Source organism: Colobus angolensis, unplaced genomic scaffold (assembly GCF_000951035.1).
Source record: "Colobus angolensis palliatus isolate OR3802 unplaced genomic scaffold, Cang.pa_1.0 Scaffold50, whole genome shotgun sequence".
Classification (NCBI taxonomy): domain Eukaryota; kingdom Metazoa; phylum Chordata; class Mammalia; order Primates; family Cercopithecidae; genus Colobus; species Colobus angolensis.
The window spans coordinates 1,327,858-1,342,775 of NW_012118488.1; the positions used below are offsets into that span (position 1 = coordinate 1,327,858).

General features: G+C 54.9%; 1 protein-coding gene across 1 annotated transcript in view; it reads left to right on the forward strand.

Annotated features, from left to right (window-relative positions):
* Positions 1–14,447, forward strand: part of GPR179 (G protein-coupled receptor 179) — an 18,993-nt gene extending 4,546 nt beyond the window's left edge. Inside the window, exons 2-11 of the mRNA XM_011959839.1 lie at positions 552–660; positions 2,371–2,458; positions 2,859–3,094; positions 4,545–4,613; positions 4,991–5,100; positions 5,420–5,658; positions 5,840–5,978; positions 6,634–6,739; positions 7,275–7,421; positions 9,110–14,447. Of these exons, the coding sequence (XP_011815229.1) occupies positions 552–660; positions 2,371–2,458; positions 2,859–3,094; positions 4,545–4,613; positions 4,991–5,100; positions 5,420–5,658; positions 5,840–5,978; positions 6,634–6,739; positions 7,275–7,421; positions 9,110–14,155 (6,289 nt within the window). The 3' untranslated portion in view covers positions 14,156–14,447. The remainder of the gene's footprint in view (positions 1–551; positions 661–2,370; positions 2,459–2,858; positions 3,095–4,544; positions 4,614–4,990; positions 5,101–5,419; positions 5,659–5,839; positions 5,979–6,633; positions 6,740–7,274; positions 7,422–9,109) is intronic.
* The last annotated feature ends 471 nt before the right edge of the window (positions 14,448–14,918 follow it).

The following is a 14,918-nucleotide window of genomic DNA, read 5'->3' on the forward strand; positions in this document are numbered from 1 at the left end:
AAGCATGGTCAGCCCTGTAGAACTGTGATTGGACAAAAAAGGCTATGATCTAATGGTGGTAGACTAAGTAGGGAAACTTCAGCTTCTTCTTGGCCTGTCTATGTAGCATACTTCCTCCCAGGTAGAAGGCAGGATCCCTCTGGAATGAGGGTCATATGACCTACTTACTATCAGTCGAGGCAGGCCAGAGAATTTCTTTATGACCAGCTCCTACACAGAAAGGTAGGGGAAGATGAGAGTAGTATTTCTTGGTTTTACATCTCGCTCTGGGGGAGGGAGATTCTAGTGTCTATGACCTGCCTTGGGGAAGGGGAATTCTGGTTTCTAGAACTCACTTCAGCAGAGAGAAAGAGGGATGGGAGACAAGAGGGAAGGAGAAGGTCGGAGATACCTTACTTCTGAGCCCTTCTAATCTCCTTTAGTTCAAAGTCCTCAGCATGCCAAAGTGCCATAATTTGGAGCATCGTTTTCTGGGCCCCAACAATGCCCAGGGACATGCGTCCACTTTGGCATCCATCACTGTGCCCCTAATTGCCAATTCACTGCCGTAGGGGGCAGGTGCAGATGGACGTAGATCTCCAGAGTGTGGACATCAATCAGTGTGCAAGTGGCCCAGGCTGGTACTCTAACACACACCTCTGTGATCTCAACAGCACCCAGGTAAGGATGAGGAGAATGAGGGGGGGCGCTACTAGAGTCCTGCCTCCCTCCCCTTTTCCCATCACTGCCACCACGCAGCTCCCAGGAGCAGCAGACAAAGCTACCCCAGCATCTCAGGGCTAAGGGGAGTTCCTAGTGATTGGCAGAGGTGAGATATCAGGCTTTTAAAAAGTCAGGTTACCTACAGCCTGCCCTCCCTTCCCCTGTTCCCCCTACTCTTGCCCTCACTCCTTTGAAATTTCAGTGTTCCTTCGTGTCTGCTCTCCTTTCTGGTACTCAGTGCTCCAGGATCCCTCCCCAGGGTGACTTCCTGAGCCTCAGTTAAATATCTCCTTTCCTTCCCCGGGAACACATTCTTCACGTAACACAGCTCTGGGCTCCCCTTGGCCCACAAAGGATATTCCATTGGTCTGTCTACAAAAGGATATTCCATATTGCTGAAATAAATGGAACTGCTGGTTGGGGTGTAGGAGGAATCTAACCAACCAAGGAGTTCAAAGAGGCCTGGGACCGGTGAATGTGATGGAACCTGGGCCAGATGCAGGTCAATTCAAAGCTATGGGTGCAGGTGACTCACAATGATGGAGAGCACTGGCTGATAATCATGCAAACCCAGTACTGGGAAACTGGGAGGCCAGTGAATTCACCCACTCCATGGTTACAATCACTGCATGCTTGTTCCTGAGCTGAGCCCAAGCCAGGGTGAGCCCTGTGACCTGCTGGGGCTGGCAGGCCTATTGTCCTGTGTACACAGGTGGTCCTACTGCTCTTCAGGGAACATGTGTCTGCAGCTAGAGATGGAGGGATGGAAAAGGACGCCCACCATCCAGTTCACTGTTTAACACAGACACATGCACTTCTCTGGGTGCGCGTTTGTCTAATTGTGCAGACTGTGGCAGAACAGAGTGCAGTCTGGTGGTCCAAGCAAGAGGGGAAGTTGGGCCACAGCTTCACAAGCACCACACACTAACCCTACTAGGTGAGGTCAGGGGCTCGATATAGAATCTTCCAAGGTTAACCCCTTCCTTTGCGTCACTGATGTCTGTTTCCAGCCACTCCCTACAACAGATCTGACCTCATTTGCTCATACTCCCTGCCTGGCTCTGAGGTCTGCTCTGTCCCCTGCCAGGCAAACATCAATAGGAGGAGGTGGAATAAAGGCTGGCCTTGGCATCCCACCAGCCTGGCATTAGCCTGGCATTAAGGCTGGGAAAAACAGTCCTGTGCCAAAGCCAGATGGTCCCTGATGAAGGAAGCTGCTCCTCTGTGGGGGCCTTTCCAGTCTATTTGTGTGCCAAAGATGGAAGCTGATGGGGACCCTTTGAAGTAGGATGTAGGCACACAAGGTGTGGCTGGGCTCAGAACTTTCCCTACTTCCATCTCCTGCAGTACCTTGCCCTAGCAAGAGCTGGGCACTAGGAAATGGGTCTTATGAGGATCCTGTCACTGCCAGTCTGAACAAAAGGGTGATTTCTCCCTGTACTCTTTGCTTAGGGTCTCTTTGGGAAGACAGGAAACAGCAGGGGTCAGGTAGGGTTTCCACAGAGGGAAGGCTTCCCAAGAACTAGAGAGGGCTTCTGGAGGGATTCCCTAGTGTGGACACAAGTCCCATGGATAGGGAGGTAGATGGACCCTCCATCTCTCCCAGGAGGGAAATTTCTTCCAGAGAAAGCCCCACATCAACACAGACTATGTTTGTCGTCCCCACAGTGTGTCCCCCTGGAGAGTCAGGGCTTTGTTCTTGGCCGCTACCTCTGCCGCTGCCGACCTGGATTCTACGGGGCAAGCCCCTCTGGGGGTACGTAAGTGTGATGGGGGCCAGACGTGCATTTTACAGGAGAGGCTGGTTGGGTGGGTACATCTGGGGAAGAAAGCCAGATTGGGGTGAGACACTGGGAGGGAACTTGTGGGGCAAGGGCAGAAGGTTGAGAGAGGCAGGAAAGGCAAGCAAGTTGCAGTGTGGGGGTGTCTGCACCTTCTGAGTATGAGCCTATAACATGCAAATATGATGCAAGTTGACCGCTCAAGGAGCCCTAGCCTGGTGTCACCTCTTCCTGGTACTCTTCCATCCTATGTCCCTGGAGCACCAGATCACAGGAGAACAGGGAGAGGGCTGTGGTGACTATCAGGAGAAAAGGCTGGGATGTCAGGATGCTCTAACCAGGCCCCTCTCCCTGCACCCATTTTATTCTTTATAGGGTTAGAGGAGAGTGCTTTCCAGACTACCGGGCAATTCGGGTCCCCAGAAGGCAGATCTGGGAGACTGCTGCAGTGCCTGCCATGTCCTGAGGGCTGCACCAGCTGCATGGATGCCACACCATGCCTGGTGGAAGAGGCCGTGGCTCTGCGGGCTGCCGTGCTGGCCTGCCAGGCCTGCTGCATGCTGGCCATCTTCCTGAGCATGCTGGTCTCCTACCGCTGCCGCCGGAACAAGGCAAGGAAGGCCCTACACCTCCTGCACACATGTCCGACCCGTCTCAACAGGAGACCTGAGACTACCTAAGACCAGAATTTAGGAGAAATTGGCCGGGCGCGGTGGCTCAAGCCTGTAATCCCAGCACTTTGGGAGGCCGAGACGGGCGGATCACGAGGTCAGGAGATCAAGACCATCCTGGCTAACATGGTGAAACCCCGTCTTTACAAAAAAATACAAAAAACTAGCTGGGCGAGGTGGCGGGTGCCTGTAGTCCCAGCTACTCGGGCGGCTGAGGCAGGAGAATGGCGTGAACCCGGGAGGCGGAGCTTGCAGTGAGCTGAGATCCGGCCACTGCACTCCAGCCTGGACGACAGAGCGAGACTCCGTCTCAAAAAAGAAAAAAAAAAAAAAAAAAAGAATTTAGGAGAAATTGGTTCTAATCTTGATTCTAAATCTAACTCACTATGTAGCATGATGCAAATGATTTCTCCGCCTTGGACCTGCTTCCTCATCTGTAAAATAAGGGCATTGAACTTGATTCAATAAATGCTAGTTGAGTATCTACTCTAAGCAAAACACTGCCTAGGCTCGAGAGGAAGTGATCTGGGCCCGCGTGGAGCTCCCAGTTTAGTGGAGAAAGCAGACATGTAAATAAAATGACAGCACAGTGAGATGGGGGCAAGGATGGAGGTGTCTGTCAGCTGCCGTGGGAGCTTATAGAAAGTCATTCTGGGCCGGGCGCGGTGGCTCAAGCCTGTAATCCCAGCACTTTGGGAGGCCGAGACGGGCGGATCACGAGGTCAGGAGATCGAGACCATCCTGGCTAACACAGTGAAACCCCGTCTCTACTAAAAAACACAAAAAACTAGCCGGGCGAGGTGGCGGCACCTGTAGTCCCAGCTACTTGGGAGGCTGAGGCAGGAGAATGGCATAAACCCGGGAGGCGGAGCTTGCAGTGAGCTGAGATCCGGCCACAGCACTCCAGCCTGGGCGACAGAGCGAGACTCCATCTCAAAAAAAAAAAAGAAAGTCATTCTGCCTGAGATGGCATGGGAAAGACTTTCTGGATGTGACATGAGCCAGGCTTGAAGGTTAACTGGACACTTACTGGGCCAAGAAGGGATACCCTATTCTAGACAAGGGAGCAGCCTGATCCAATGCTTGAGGAATGAATAAGATCCCTTCCAGCTCCAGCAGCCTCTGATTTGAGCCTAGGTCTGCAGCAAGGCCCTAAGTGGGACTGGGAGGAACACAGGGGATGATGTGAAACCTTGGCCTTAGCCATGTTTAGTGCCAGTGGAGCTGAGCCTGGGGTGACAGGGGGCATGGCTATGGGTAGAGAGGGCAGAGCCAGTGTTACAGGGTGAAGCCTTAGCTCAGGGCCACTGAGTTACCCTTCACATAGGCTTGAGAGCCTCTAGAACCATCGTCCAGACTCTGCTCACATGCCTCTCTCCTTGCTTCACAGAGGATCTGGGCATCTGGAGTGGTCCTGCTGGAAACTGTCCTTTTTGGATTCCTGCTGCTTTACTTTCCTGTGAGTCTGTGGCCAGAGGCTGGCCCCACCTTCCAGCATCCCCCACAGCCAAAACCTGGTACCCTCCAAGCCCCACAACCCTTCCTCTTCTCTGCCCTCTGGAGGGGATTCAGAAACCACAGATTTCCCCTACTCATACCCACAAATGACAAGCTCTATGAGCTCTGGAGCCCCAGGCTTAAAAGAGCTCTGTGACTTGCAGTGTGATTTAGGGCAAGTTACCTAACCTCTTTGACACTTCAGCTGCTCCTCTGCAGAATGAAGGTGGTGATGGCTCTATTGCAGGGGTGTTGGGAGGATCCACAGTGTGCTTAGCATAGGCCTGGCCCACAGCAGAAGCACAGTGGAAAGCAGAGATTTTTGTCCCTTCCCACCAGGTCTTCATCCTATACTTCAAGCCCAGTGTTTTCCGCTGCATCGCTCTTCGCTGGGTGCGGCTGCTGGGTTTTGCCATTGTCTACGGCACCATCATACTCAAGCTTTACAGGTACAGCCTGGGACAGACTTTGCCCTCACGATGCTCATCCCAGACCACCCCAGCTCACTCATGGAATGGTGTTTTTCAAAGCCAGACCCTTGCCAGCCCCACTCCCCTGTACCCCTAAGGCCAACCCCCATCACCATAGCCTTGTCCTCCATGTTACTTTTTGCGGGGGTAGCAAGAGGCAGCAAATCACAAAAAGGATGGAAGGACAAGTACCTGTGTGGAGGAGAGGGCAGCAATGGACAGAGACCAGGGCGCTGGTGCCCTCTTCGCAGTCCACCCAGGTCTCTGCCATCCACCCTGTGTATTCTAACCCTCGCAGAGTGCTGCAGCTCTTTCTATCTCGAACGGCCCAGCGGAACGCCCTTCTGAGCAGCGGGCGGCTGCTGCGGCGCCTGGGGCTGCTCCTGCTACCTGTGCTGGGCTTCCTGGCTGTGTGGACCGTGGGTGCCCTGGAGCGAGGCATCCAGCACGCACCTCTGGTGATCCGAAGCCACACTCCCACTGGCCGCCATTTCTACCTCTGTCACCATGACCGCTGGGACTACATCATGGTTGTGGGTGAGCTGCTTCTGCTGAGCCCAGCCTTCCGCTGGTCCCTGACTCTGTGCCTCAGGGATTCTCTTGCTCTGGTTCTCCTGTCTTTTCCCCAGACCCCTGGCCCAGGCTCCCCCCAGCACATCCTTCAGAGAAAGGGGTGGGATGGCTGCTGAGGCAGTGCCGGCTCTCTCCCTCCCTGCAGCTGAGCTGCTGCTGCTGTGCTGGGGCAGCTTCCTCTGCTACGCCACACGGGCTGTGCTCTCGGCCTTCCACGAGCCACGCTACATGGGCATCGCCCTGCACAATGAGCTGCTGCTTTCCACTGCCTTCCATACGGTGAGGTAAGGACGGACCCACCTACCCACACCCCCTTCCACTCTAACACCACTTCTCACCTCTCACAGGTGAGGTGCCCCCATCCCATGCCATCCTGGTGACACTGCTATGCCTCAGCACGTTGAGGAAGGCCCCCACTTCTGGTTTTCTCCCTACCCCCCAGATGTTCCTTCTGTACTCCATGCCTGGCCCAGGTGAGGTGGCCCCCAACACACAAGAGAAGGAAGAGGACCTTCCTCCTAACTCCTCACCCCTCCCAAAGCACCTCTCCAGCACCCCAACATACCCCTTTCCACGCGTGCTCAGTCCTCCCTGCCTTCTACCCTTACTCCTCAGCCATAAGAGCAGCAGTTTGTCCATAAGGACCAGGCCCTGTGGTGGAGGCAGTTAACCCACAGAGTGGGCCTAAGAGTCTGGAGCACAGGTCCGTGCTATACACAGCCAAAGAAAGTGAGCTGGAGTAGTCTGGGAGGGCTTCTTGGAGGTGGGGATTAACAGGATTAAGGTGGGACCTAAATCCTGGAGAGGGCAGGAGAGGACAGAATGCCCCCTCATCCTAAGGGTATCAGGGCTGGGGCTGGGGTGAAACGCAGTGAGAAGGCGAAGTGGAAGAGACCATTCCCACCTGTAGTAATGACCTGCGCCCCCATCCTGCCCCAGGTTTGTGCTGGTTCCCTCCCTGCACCCGGACTGGACCCTCCTCCTCTTCTTCTTCCACACCCACAGCACAGTCACCACCACGCTGGCTCTGATCTTCATCCCTAAGGTGAGGCCCTCCCCTCCTGCCTGTGAGGTGGATGCCAGCCCCTCTGTCTGGGGCACTGTGGAGCTGTTGTCCCGCAGCGCCCTCTGCAGGCCAGGGTGAGGACGACAGAAGTTGCTGGGTGAGTGAGCAGAGTGCCAGGCGCCCTAAGCTAGGAGCCGGCTTGAGTGGAGACACTCTCTGCTTCCAGTTCCTGGGCAAGGGAAAGAAGAGCCAGGGCTGGAGGGGCTCCCTCCCGCAGCTGGAAGGTTAGCACACTCTGAAAATCTACTCAGAAGCAGGTACACAGGGAGAGGTGGGAGAGCTGAAGGACCCGACTAGGAATTGCAGGGTCAGGGGCTTGGAACCACCCTGCTCTCTGAGCTAAAGAAGGTCAGCGAGGATGAGGGGAGTAAAACTCTAAAGATCCCCAGAATTCCAAATCAGAGAAGGGGGTGAAGCATCACAAAGTAAGGACGCATTCCACAGGGCTGGTGAGTGCAGGCGTGGACAGGGAGCCAGGGTGAGTCTTTTTCCCACTCATATGCTCCCCTGCCAGTTCTGGAAGCTGGGGGCTCCTCCCCGAGAGGAGATGGTGGATGAGGTGTGCGAGGACGAGCTGGACCTGCAGCACTCAGGCTCTTACCTCGGCAGCAGCATCGCCTCAGCCTGGAGCGAGCGCAGCCTGGACCCTGGAGACATTCGGGTATGTGCCACCCTCCCTGCCTCCTTTCAATGCTAGCTTTTAGCAATGGGGCAGAGGAAGGACTGGGCCCTGCCACCTGGGCTATGTGCCACTGCAAGTCCTCTTCCCTCCAAGACCTGCCCTCTCCCTTCTCCACCTCTGGCCTAAACTGATTCCCCTGACTCTATTCAAAGGAGGCCACACACACCCAAGTGGGAAGACCCCAAAGCTCCAGAATGAGATCCTGGAGGCTCAGGCCATGTGGCAAGCTAGAGGCAGGGCTGAGAGTGGAGCTCTACTCCCTCGCACCCTCCACTCTAACTCACAGGGGCATCAGGTCGGGGGCAGACTAAGAAATCCCTCAGCTGGCCAGGCACAGTAGTTCATGCCTGTGATCCCAGCATTTTGGGAGGTCGAGGCAGGCGGATCACTTGAGGTCAGGAGTTCAAGACCAACCTGACCAACATGGCAAAATCTCGTCTCTATTAAAAATACAAAAATTAGTCGGGCATGGTGGTGCATGTCTGTGGTCCCAGCTACTCAGGGGGCAGGATCACTGGAGCCTGCTAAGTTGAGGTTGCAGTGAGCTGAGATTACACCACTGCACTCCAGCCTGGGTGACAGAGCAAGACTCCGTCTCAAAAAAAAAAAAAAAAAATCCTCAGCCCCCAGGAAAGCAGGCTGGTTGGTGCCTAGGGCACCTAGGGCCAGCTGTGGGGGTGGGTAGTTCAGGTGGCCACCAGGATCCCCTTTCCCTGGACCTGACAGGTCTTAGAGAGAGGAAGTTCTTCCTGGGTCTACACTGGAAGAGCATGCTAATTTTAATTTCTGTGCTCAAGGGTATCATTATAGTCACCAGAACCCTAACAAGAGGCTCAGTGGGTAAGATACAAGGAGAGTTGATAATCTAAGCCCATTGTTTTATACAATCCAGAGTCTAGGAACCACTGTGGTGAACCCCTCCACCTCTACTGGGGCCCTCTTCACACCTGACTTGTTTACAGGCTCACAAAGCAGAGTCCTCCACATCTTCCGAGTCCTTCCTTGTCCCAGCTGCCTCTGCCTGTTTCCCCCTTGTGTCCTCACCCTCTAAGCTCTGCCTGCCCTGCATCCTGAGACCGCAATCCAGCTGAAGGGCCAGGGAATATGGAGGGACAGCTCCACCTCGACCCTCCACTTTCTGGAACACAAGCCAATCTGTGGCTCCTATGCTGGGTCTGGGGAGAAACCCAGAACAGAAGACTTTTAAAGCCCTGTTCCATCACTTACACCTGAACACTGCACATTTCATACCCACTAGTCTCATCAAGCTCATATAATGCTCTTAAGGAAGTTAACAGTGGTCACCCAGGTAACATTGCTTTACAGAAGATCCAGAGGCTCAGAGGGAGGGGTCATGAAAACAGCCTCCAGGCACACAGCATATTGAGTGTCCCCAGGCTACTGACTTCCCACCAGACCACAATGCCCCAGAGAAGGGGGTACATCTGAGCCCTCTGAGCTGACTGGATCTGGCTGGGACTCAGGTTGGCAACTGGTCTCACAGGAACAAAGAGGTGAATTCTGAGAGTTTTAGAAGCAGGGATGAGATACAGCTTGATGGAAAGAGATCCCTCAGGGAAAAGGTCTAATTAAGGGCAGACTAACAGACAGCCAGAGGATGGAGAGAGCTCACCTGCAGCCCTGCTTTCCTTCCTGCTGCCCCACAGGACGAGCTGAAGAAGCTCTATGCCCAGCTAGAGGTCCATAAAACCAAGGAAATGGCTGCAAACAACCCCCACCTGCCCAAAAAGCGGGGCAGCTCACGCCAGGGGCTGGGCCGCTCCTTCGTGAGGTACCTGGCGGAATTCCCCGAGGCCCTGGCCAGGCAGCACTCCCGGGACTCAGGCTCCCCGGGCCATGGCAGCCTGCCCGGCTCCTCCCGCCGTCGGCTCCTCAGCTCCAGCCTCCAGGAACCAGAGGGGACACCGGCTCTGCGCAAGTCCCGCAGCACCTATGACCAGCGCAGGGAGCAGGAACCGCCTCTTCTTGACTCACTGCTGAGGAGGAAACTGGCCAAGAAGGCCTCTCGAACAGAGAGCCGGGAGTCGGTGGAGGGGCCCCCTGCCCTGGGCTTCAGGTCAGCCAGCGCCCACAACCTGACGGTGGGAGAGAGGCTACCCAGAGCCCGGCCCGCCTCTCTGCAGAAGTCGCTCAGTGTGGCTGGCTCCAGGGAAAAGGCCTTGCTCATGGCCAGCCAGGCCTACCTGGAGGAGACCTACCGGCAAGCAAAAGAGCGGGAGGAGCGGAAGAAGGCCGAGGCGGCCATGGCCAGACTGGTGCGGAGGCCATCGGCCAGGAGGCTGGAGCGGCCTCGAGGGCCCCCCCTGTCAGCTCCACCTTCCCCTGCCAAGAGCAGCAGCATGGACAGCTCTCATGCCTCTGTGAGGCTTCATGAGGAGGCTGGGAGAAGGCTGCCTCACCCACCCATCCGGCACCAGGTCTCCACCCCCACCTTGACCCTGTCTGGGACCTGCCTGGGAGAGCCAAGGATGCTATCTCCCACCTCCACCTTGGCTCCAGCTCTGCTGCCGGCTCTAGCTCCATCCCCAGTCCCTGCCCCGGCACCAGTCCCAGTACCCCCTCAAAGCCCCAACTTACTCACCTACATCTGCCCCTGGGAGAACGCAGAACTGCCTGTCAAGAAAGAAAATGTGCCCCAGGAAGGCCCCTCAGGGCCAGAACAAGGCCACCACTCCCCTGCCCCAGCTCGAGCCAGGCTCTGGAGGGCCCTCTCTGTCGCAGTAGAGAAAAGCAAGGCTGGGGAGAATGAGATGGACGCAGAGGACGCACATCACCAGAGGGAAGCTAACGATGCAGACGAAGACAGGCCCAAGATCTTCCCTAAATCCCACAGCCTCAAGGCCCCTGTTCAGCAGGGTTCCATGCGCAGCCTGGGGCTGGCGATTAAAGCTCTGACCCGTTCTCGGAGCACCTACAGAGAGAAGGAGAGAGTGGAGGAGAGTCCCAAGGGGCAGAACAGCGGGACTGTGGGAGAGAGTGTGGGGGCACCGTCCCGATCGCCCAGGCTAGGCCGGCCCAAGGCAGTGAGTAAGCAGGCTGCTCTTGCCGCCTGCGATGATGAGGAGTCCCTCCAGAACCAACAGAATGCTCACACCAGCAGGATGCTCCAAGTCTGTCAACAGGAGGGCAGCAGGGAACAAGAAGACAGAGGCAGGACATCCCAGGGTCTAGGGGAGCAGAAAGCTGAGAGAACAGGTAAAACAGGGCTTGCCGCGCTGAGGCAAGTTTCCAGGGACAAAAATGTCAAGCAATTAAAGGACGCCCCTGTTGGGTGGCAGGAACTGCCCAAAGTTGGAGTCCAGTCCCTGGGCAGTGTTGACTACAGGGTGGCAGAGGTATGCCCCTGGGAGGTCACTGAATCAGAAACACGTCAGCCAGACAGTGGCAACAAGGCCGAAATCTGCCCCTGGGAGATGAGTGAAGGAGCCCCTGAGTCGAGGGCACTAAGACAAGACCCAGGTGACTCCAAAGAAAAGAGCGGGGAGGCCCAGGGAAAATCGGAGCCCACGGATGTGGTTCCCATCACGCGGAAAAAGCCAGATAGGCTGGTGAGGGAGCAGGAAGCAGTGTGTCCCTGGGAGAGTGCCGATCGAGGAGGTCTGTGCCCTGGGTCAGCTCCTCAGGACCCTGGCAGAATCAGAGACAAATCTGAGGGTGGGGGCAGTGTGGAGGCCAGGAAGGTGGAGAAGCCTGGGTGGGAAGCTGCTGGCTCAGAAGCTCATACACCTGACATCGCCAAGGCAGAGCTGTGTCCCTGGGAGGCAAGTGAAGGAGGCAAGGATGGGAAACCAGCCCTAGAGGTAGTGAAGGATCTCCCTCAGGAAAAGCAGAAAACCAGGAAAGCAACCTTTTGGAAAGAACAGAAACCGGGCGGAGACTTGGAGTCTCTTTGTCCATGGGAGAGTACAGATTTCCGGGGCCCCTCAGCAGTCTCAATTCAGGCCCCAGGAAGTTCAGAGTGTTCAGGGAGTTTGGGCAGTGGCATTGCTGAAGTGTGTCCGTGGGAGGCAGGAGATACTCCTGCTATCCGGAAAGCAGAGATCTGTCCCTGGGAGCTGGATGATAACGTGATGGGGCAGGAAATGCTGAGTCTGGGGACAGGTGGAGAATCTCTCCAAGAAAAGGAAAAAGCCTCCAGAAAAGGAAGCTTTGGAGAGATGGGGGAACACACTGTGAAAGCAGTGCAGAAATTAAGTCAACAGCAGGAGTCAGTGTGTCCCAGGGAGAGCACGGCCCCTGGGCACTCCAGCCCATGTCCAGACAATTCCTCATCCAAAGCTGGTGGCCAATTCCTACGCAGTGGAGGAAGCAGAGCAACACAGGCGTGTCCACAGGAAGATCTCAGGCCGGAGGCACAGGAAGCAACACCTGCCAAAGCAGGAATCTGTCCCTGGGAGGTAAATGAAAGAACAAGAGAGGAATGGACATCAGCACAGGCACCAAGAAGAGGAGAATCTCAAAAGGACAAGGAGAAAATGCCTGGAAAATCAGAAATCAAAGATGTTACAGCTTGGGAAAAGCCTGAGGGGCAGATCCAAAAGCAAGAAGCAGTCAGCCCCTGGGAGAGTGTGAACCCTGGCAGCTTCTCCCCACAACCACGTCCTCAAGACACAGAGAGACCCCAAACCCTTCTCCAGATGTCAGGCAGTGTGGGAAGCAAAGCTGCCGACATTTGCCCTTTGGATGTGGAGGAAACCCTGACTGCTGGGAAGGCAGAAATCTGTCCCTGGGAGGTGGATGCTGGAGCGGGGGAGGAAAGAGCTTTCGGAGCTGAGGTCATCAGGATATCTCCAAACGATACAGGAAAGGTTTCTGCAGATCTTGGACCCAGGGAGACAGCTGTTACCGTTCCAAAGAAGCCACAGAAGCCAACCCCAGAGTGGGAGGTGGCTTGTCCCTGGGGGAGTGTGGGTCCAGATACTCTGGATGCTGATGGACCAAAAGCTGGGTTCCAGGAACTGGACCATATGGGGTGCAGGCCAGGTGAGGTGTGTCCCTGGGAAGCACAGGAAGCTGCTACCAGTGAAAAAGCCAAGATGTGTCCCTGGGAGGTGAATGAAGGAACTACTGGGAAGGGATTGGACCAAGAGACAGGGAGTGAATCAGCAGAGCAGAGGGAGAAAGCTCTAGAAAAGGGGAGACTCACTTCCCTGGGAGAAGACGCATCAAAACGGATGGCAAAACTGTGTCAAGAGCAGGAAGCTATTTGTCTTTGGGAGAACAAGAACCCGAGGGAATCCCCTGCTCAGGCCCCCAAGATCTCAGATTTGCCCAGCAGCATGAGAAGTGAAGTGGCAGAGGGACATTCCTTGGAAGCAACAGAGAAGGCGGACCTGAGACAAGACCCAAAGACAAGTTCCTTCCCAGAACACATAACCCAAGAAAAAGCTCCAGCTCCAAACGCAGAAGAATTCACCACCGAAGATGGGGAAAAAACAAGCCATGAGCTACAATCTGTCTATACATGGGCGACCACTGCCCCAGCAGTTTCCTTCTCCCACCCAGACAGACAGCGCCCTGACCAAGCTAAAGCCAGTTCCCAGAGACTGGTCAGCACTGGGGGCAGGGCCGCTGATGTGTGTCCATGGGATGTTCCTGATGCAGGTGTGTATAAACCTGACAGAAGTGCCAAGGCCGAGACCTGTCCCTGGGAAGTTACTGAAAGAATCCCTGTCAAAGGGGTGTCAAGGCAGGATGGAAAAGGGGACTCTCAAGAAGAGAAAGGCAGAGCCCCAGAAAAATCAGAGCCCAAAGGTGTGCCAGTTCAGAAACAGCCAGAGATGGCAGACTTCAGGCAACAGGAGGCTGTGTGTCCCTGGGAGAGTCAACATGGCAAAGATCTGTCCCCACAGCCAGCCCCAGATGCTTCTGACAGCAACAGAGGAAGTTCTGAGGCAGCAGGCAGTGTGGAGAACAAGATAGTGGAAGTGTGTCTGTGGGAAGCGGAAGAGGCTCCCTCTGCCAAGAAAGCAGAGATCAGCCCTTGGGAGGTGGGTGGAGGAGCAGCAGAGGAAAGGGAACTGGAACGAGAATCACAAGGGCAAGGAGAGATGTTCCTTCAGAAGGCAGGACCTGGAGGGACTGAAGAACACTTCTCAAAAGCAGCAGCAAAGCCCAGAGAGCAGGAGGTAGTCTGCCTTGGGGAAGGCACAGGCTCAGGAGGGCTCTTGCCCCAGTCAGGTGCCCTGGACCCAGAACTCAAAGTCAGCCCCGAAGGAGCAGGCAGCATGGGGAGCAGGATGGCAGAGCTGTGCCAATGGGAAATCACAGATCCAGAAGGAAATAAAATAAAGGGTACCATGGCAGACATCTGTCCTGGGGAGGAAACTGGAGTCCCACCTGAGGAATCTGGCCTCCTGGCTTTAACAGCAACTCAGAGAGAATTTTTCCCCACAGCTCCTGAAAAACCACTATGCCTTTCAGTCCATGGGCCTCTGGATCACTTCTTTCCAGAAAGCAAAATCCCCTGCCCCAAGGTAAGCAGGCCAGCCAGTACTTTCACTCTTGAAGGTGTCAGAGAACTACAAGGACCTTCAGGGCTTGAGCCAAGGACAAGCTTAGCCCCAGAGCCAAGTCTTCAGGAAGCTGAGACTCAGTCTTCCTCCTTAACTGAAGACTCAGGCCAAGTGGCTTTTGAAGCTCAGTATGAAGAATTCACCCCTCCAACTGTCTATCCTTGGGATTGGGAGTAACAGCCTTATTAGGTGAGGTCAAACACAGAGCTAGCTTTCAGGAGCCAAGGCTCTCTCCAAGTCCAAGTGTTCCCAAAGAGCTGAATCAAAGACAGCTTGGCCACTTCCCCTCCTTGAGAAGACCAGAAGTCAACTCATCCCAAAGACAAACTGTATGAAAAGGATACAGCTTGAACCCCAATGGGAAGACCCATCCTCTCTTTACTTCTAACTTTTCTTCCTGTTCGAGGAAACAAAGACTGGACGCTCTGCTTCCAAGGACTCCTCCCATCCACCTACAGTACTCACAACACAAACCACCCAAGTCTGGACACTCACCCACAAAGCCAGTGTTAGGGACGAAAGAAGTCAGCTGTGCCCAGCCTGCCTTCTCTCACAGGGAGACCCAATTCTCTGAAGTCTACAACGGAGCATTTTTTGAGAAGAAACTAAACCATACAAAGTGTTGGCAACATAGGGATGGTGGACCATAGAAGGCTATAAAGGCCACCATAGGAAGCTGAAGAGCCATTTAATTGAAGCTGAAAGATAAATTGGGGGAAAAGCTAAAATGACTCAAAATAGGTGCCTGAAAATGCATTAAGGACCTTGTCATTTTGGCTTTGAATCTCCTGTTTCTGCTTTATTGCTTCTCATACCTGCCTTGCTTGACTGCTGAAGCAGAAACAACCAGGCACGCTGACATCCTTATCAACATCTGGCATCCAAAGCAACGTGAGAGAGAAAGAACACAGAAGAAAAGCAATCTCCCCAGGTCCTCCCC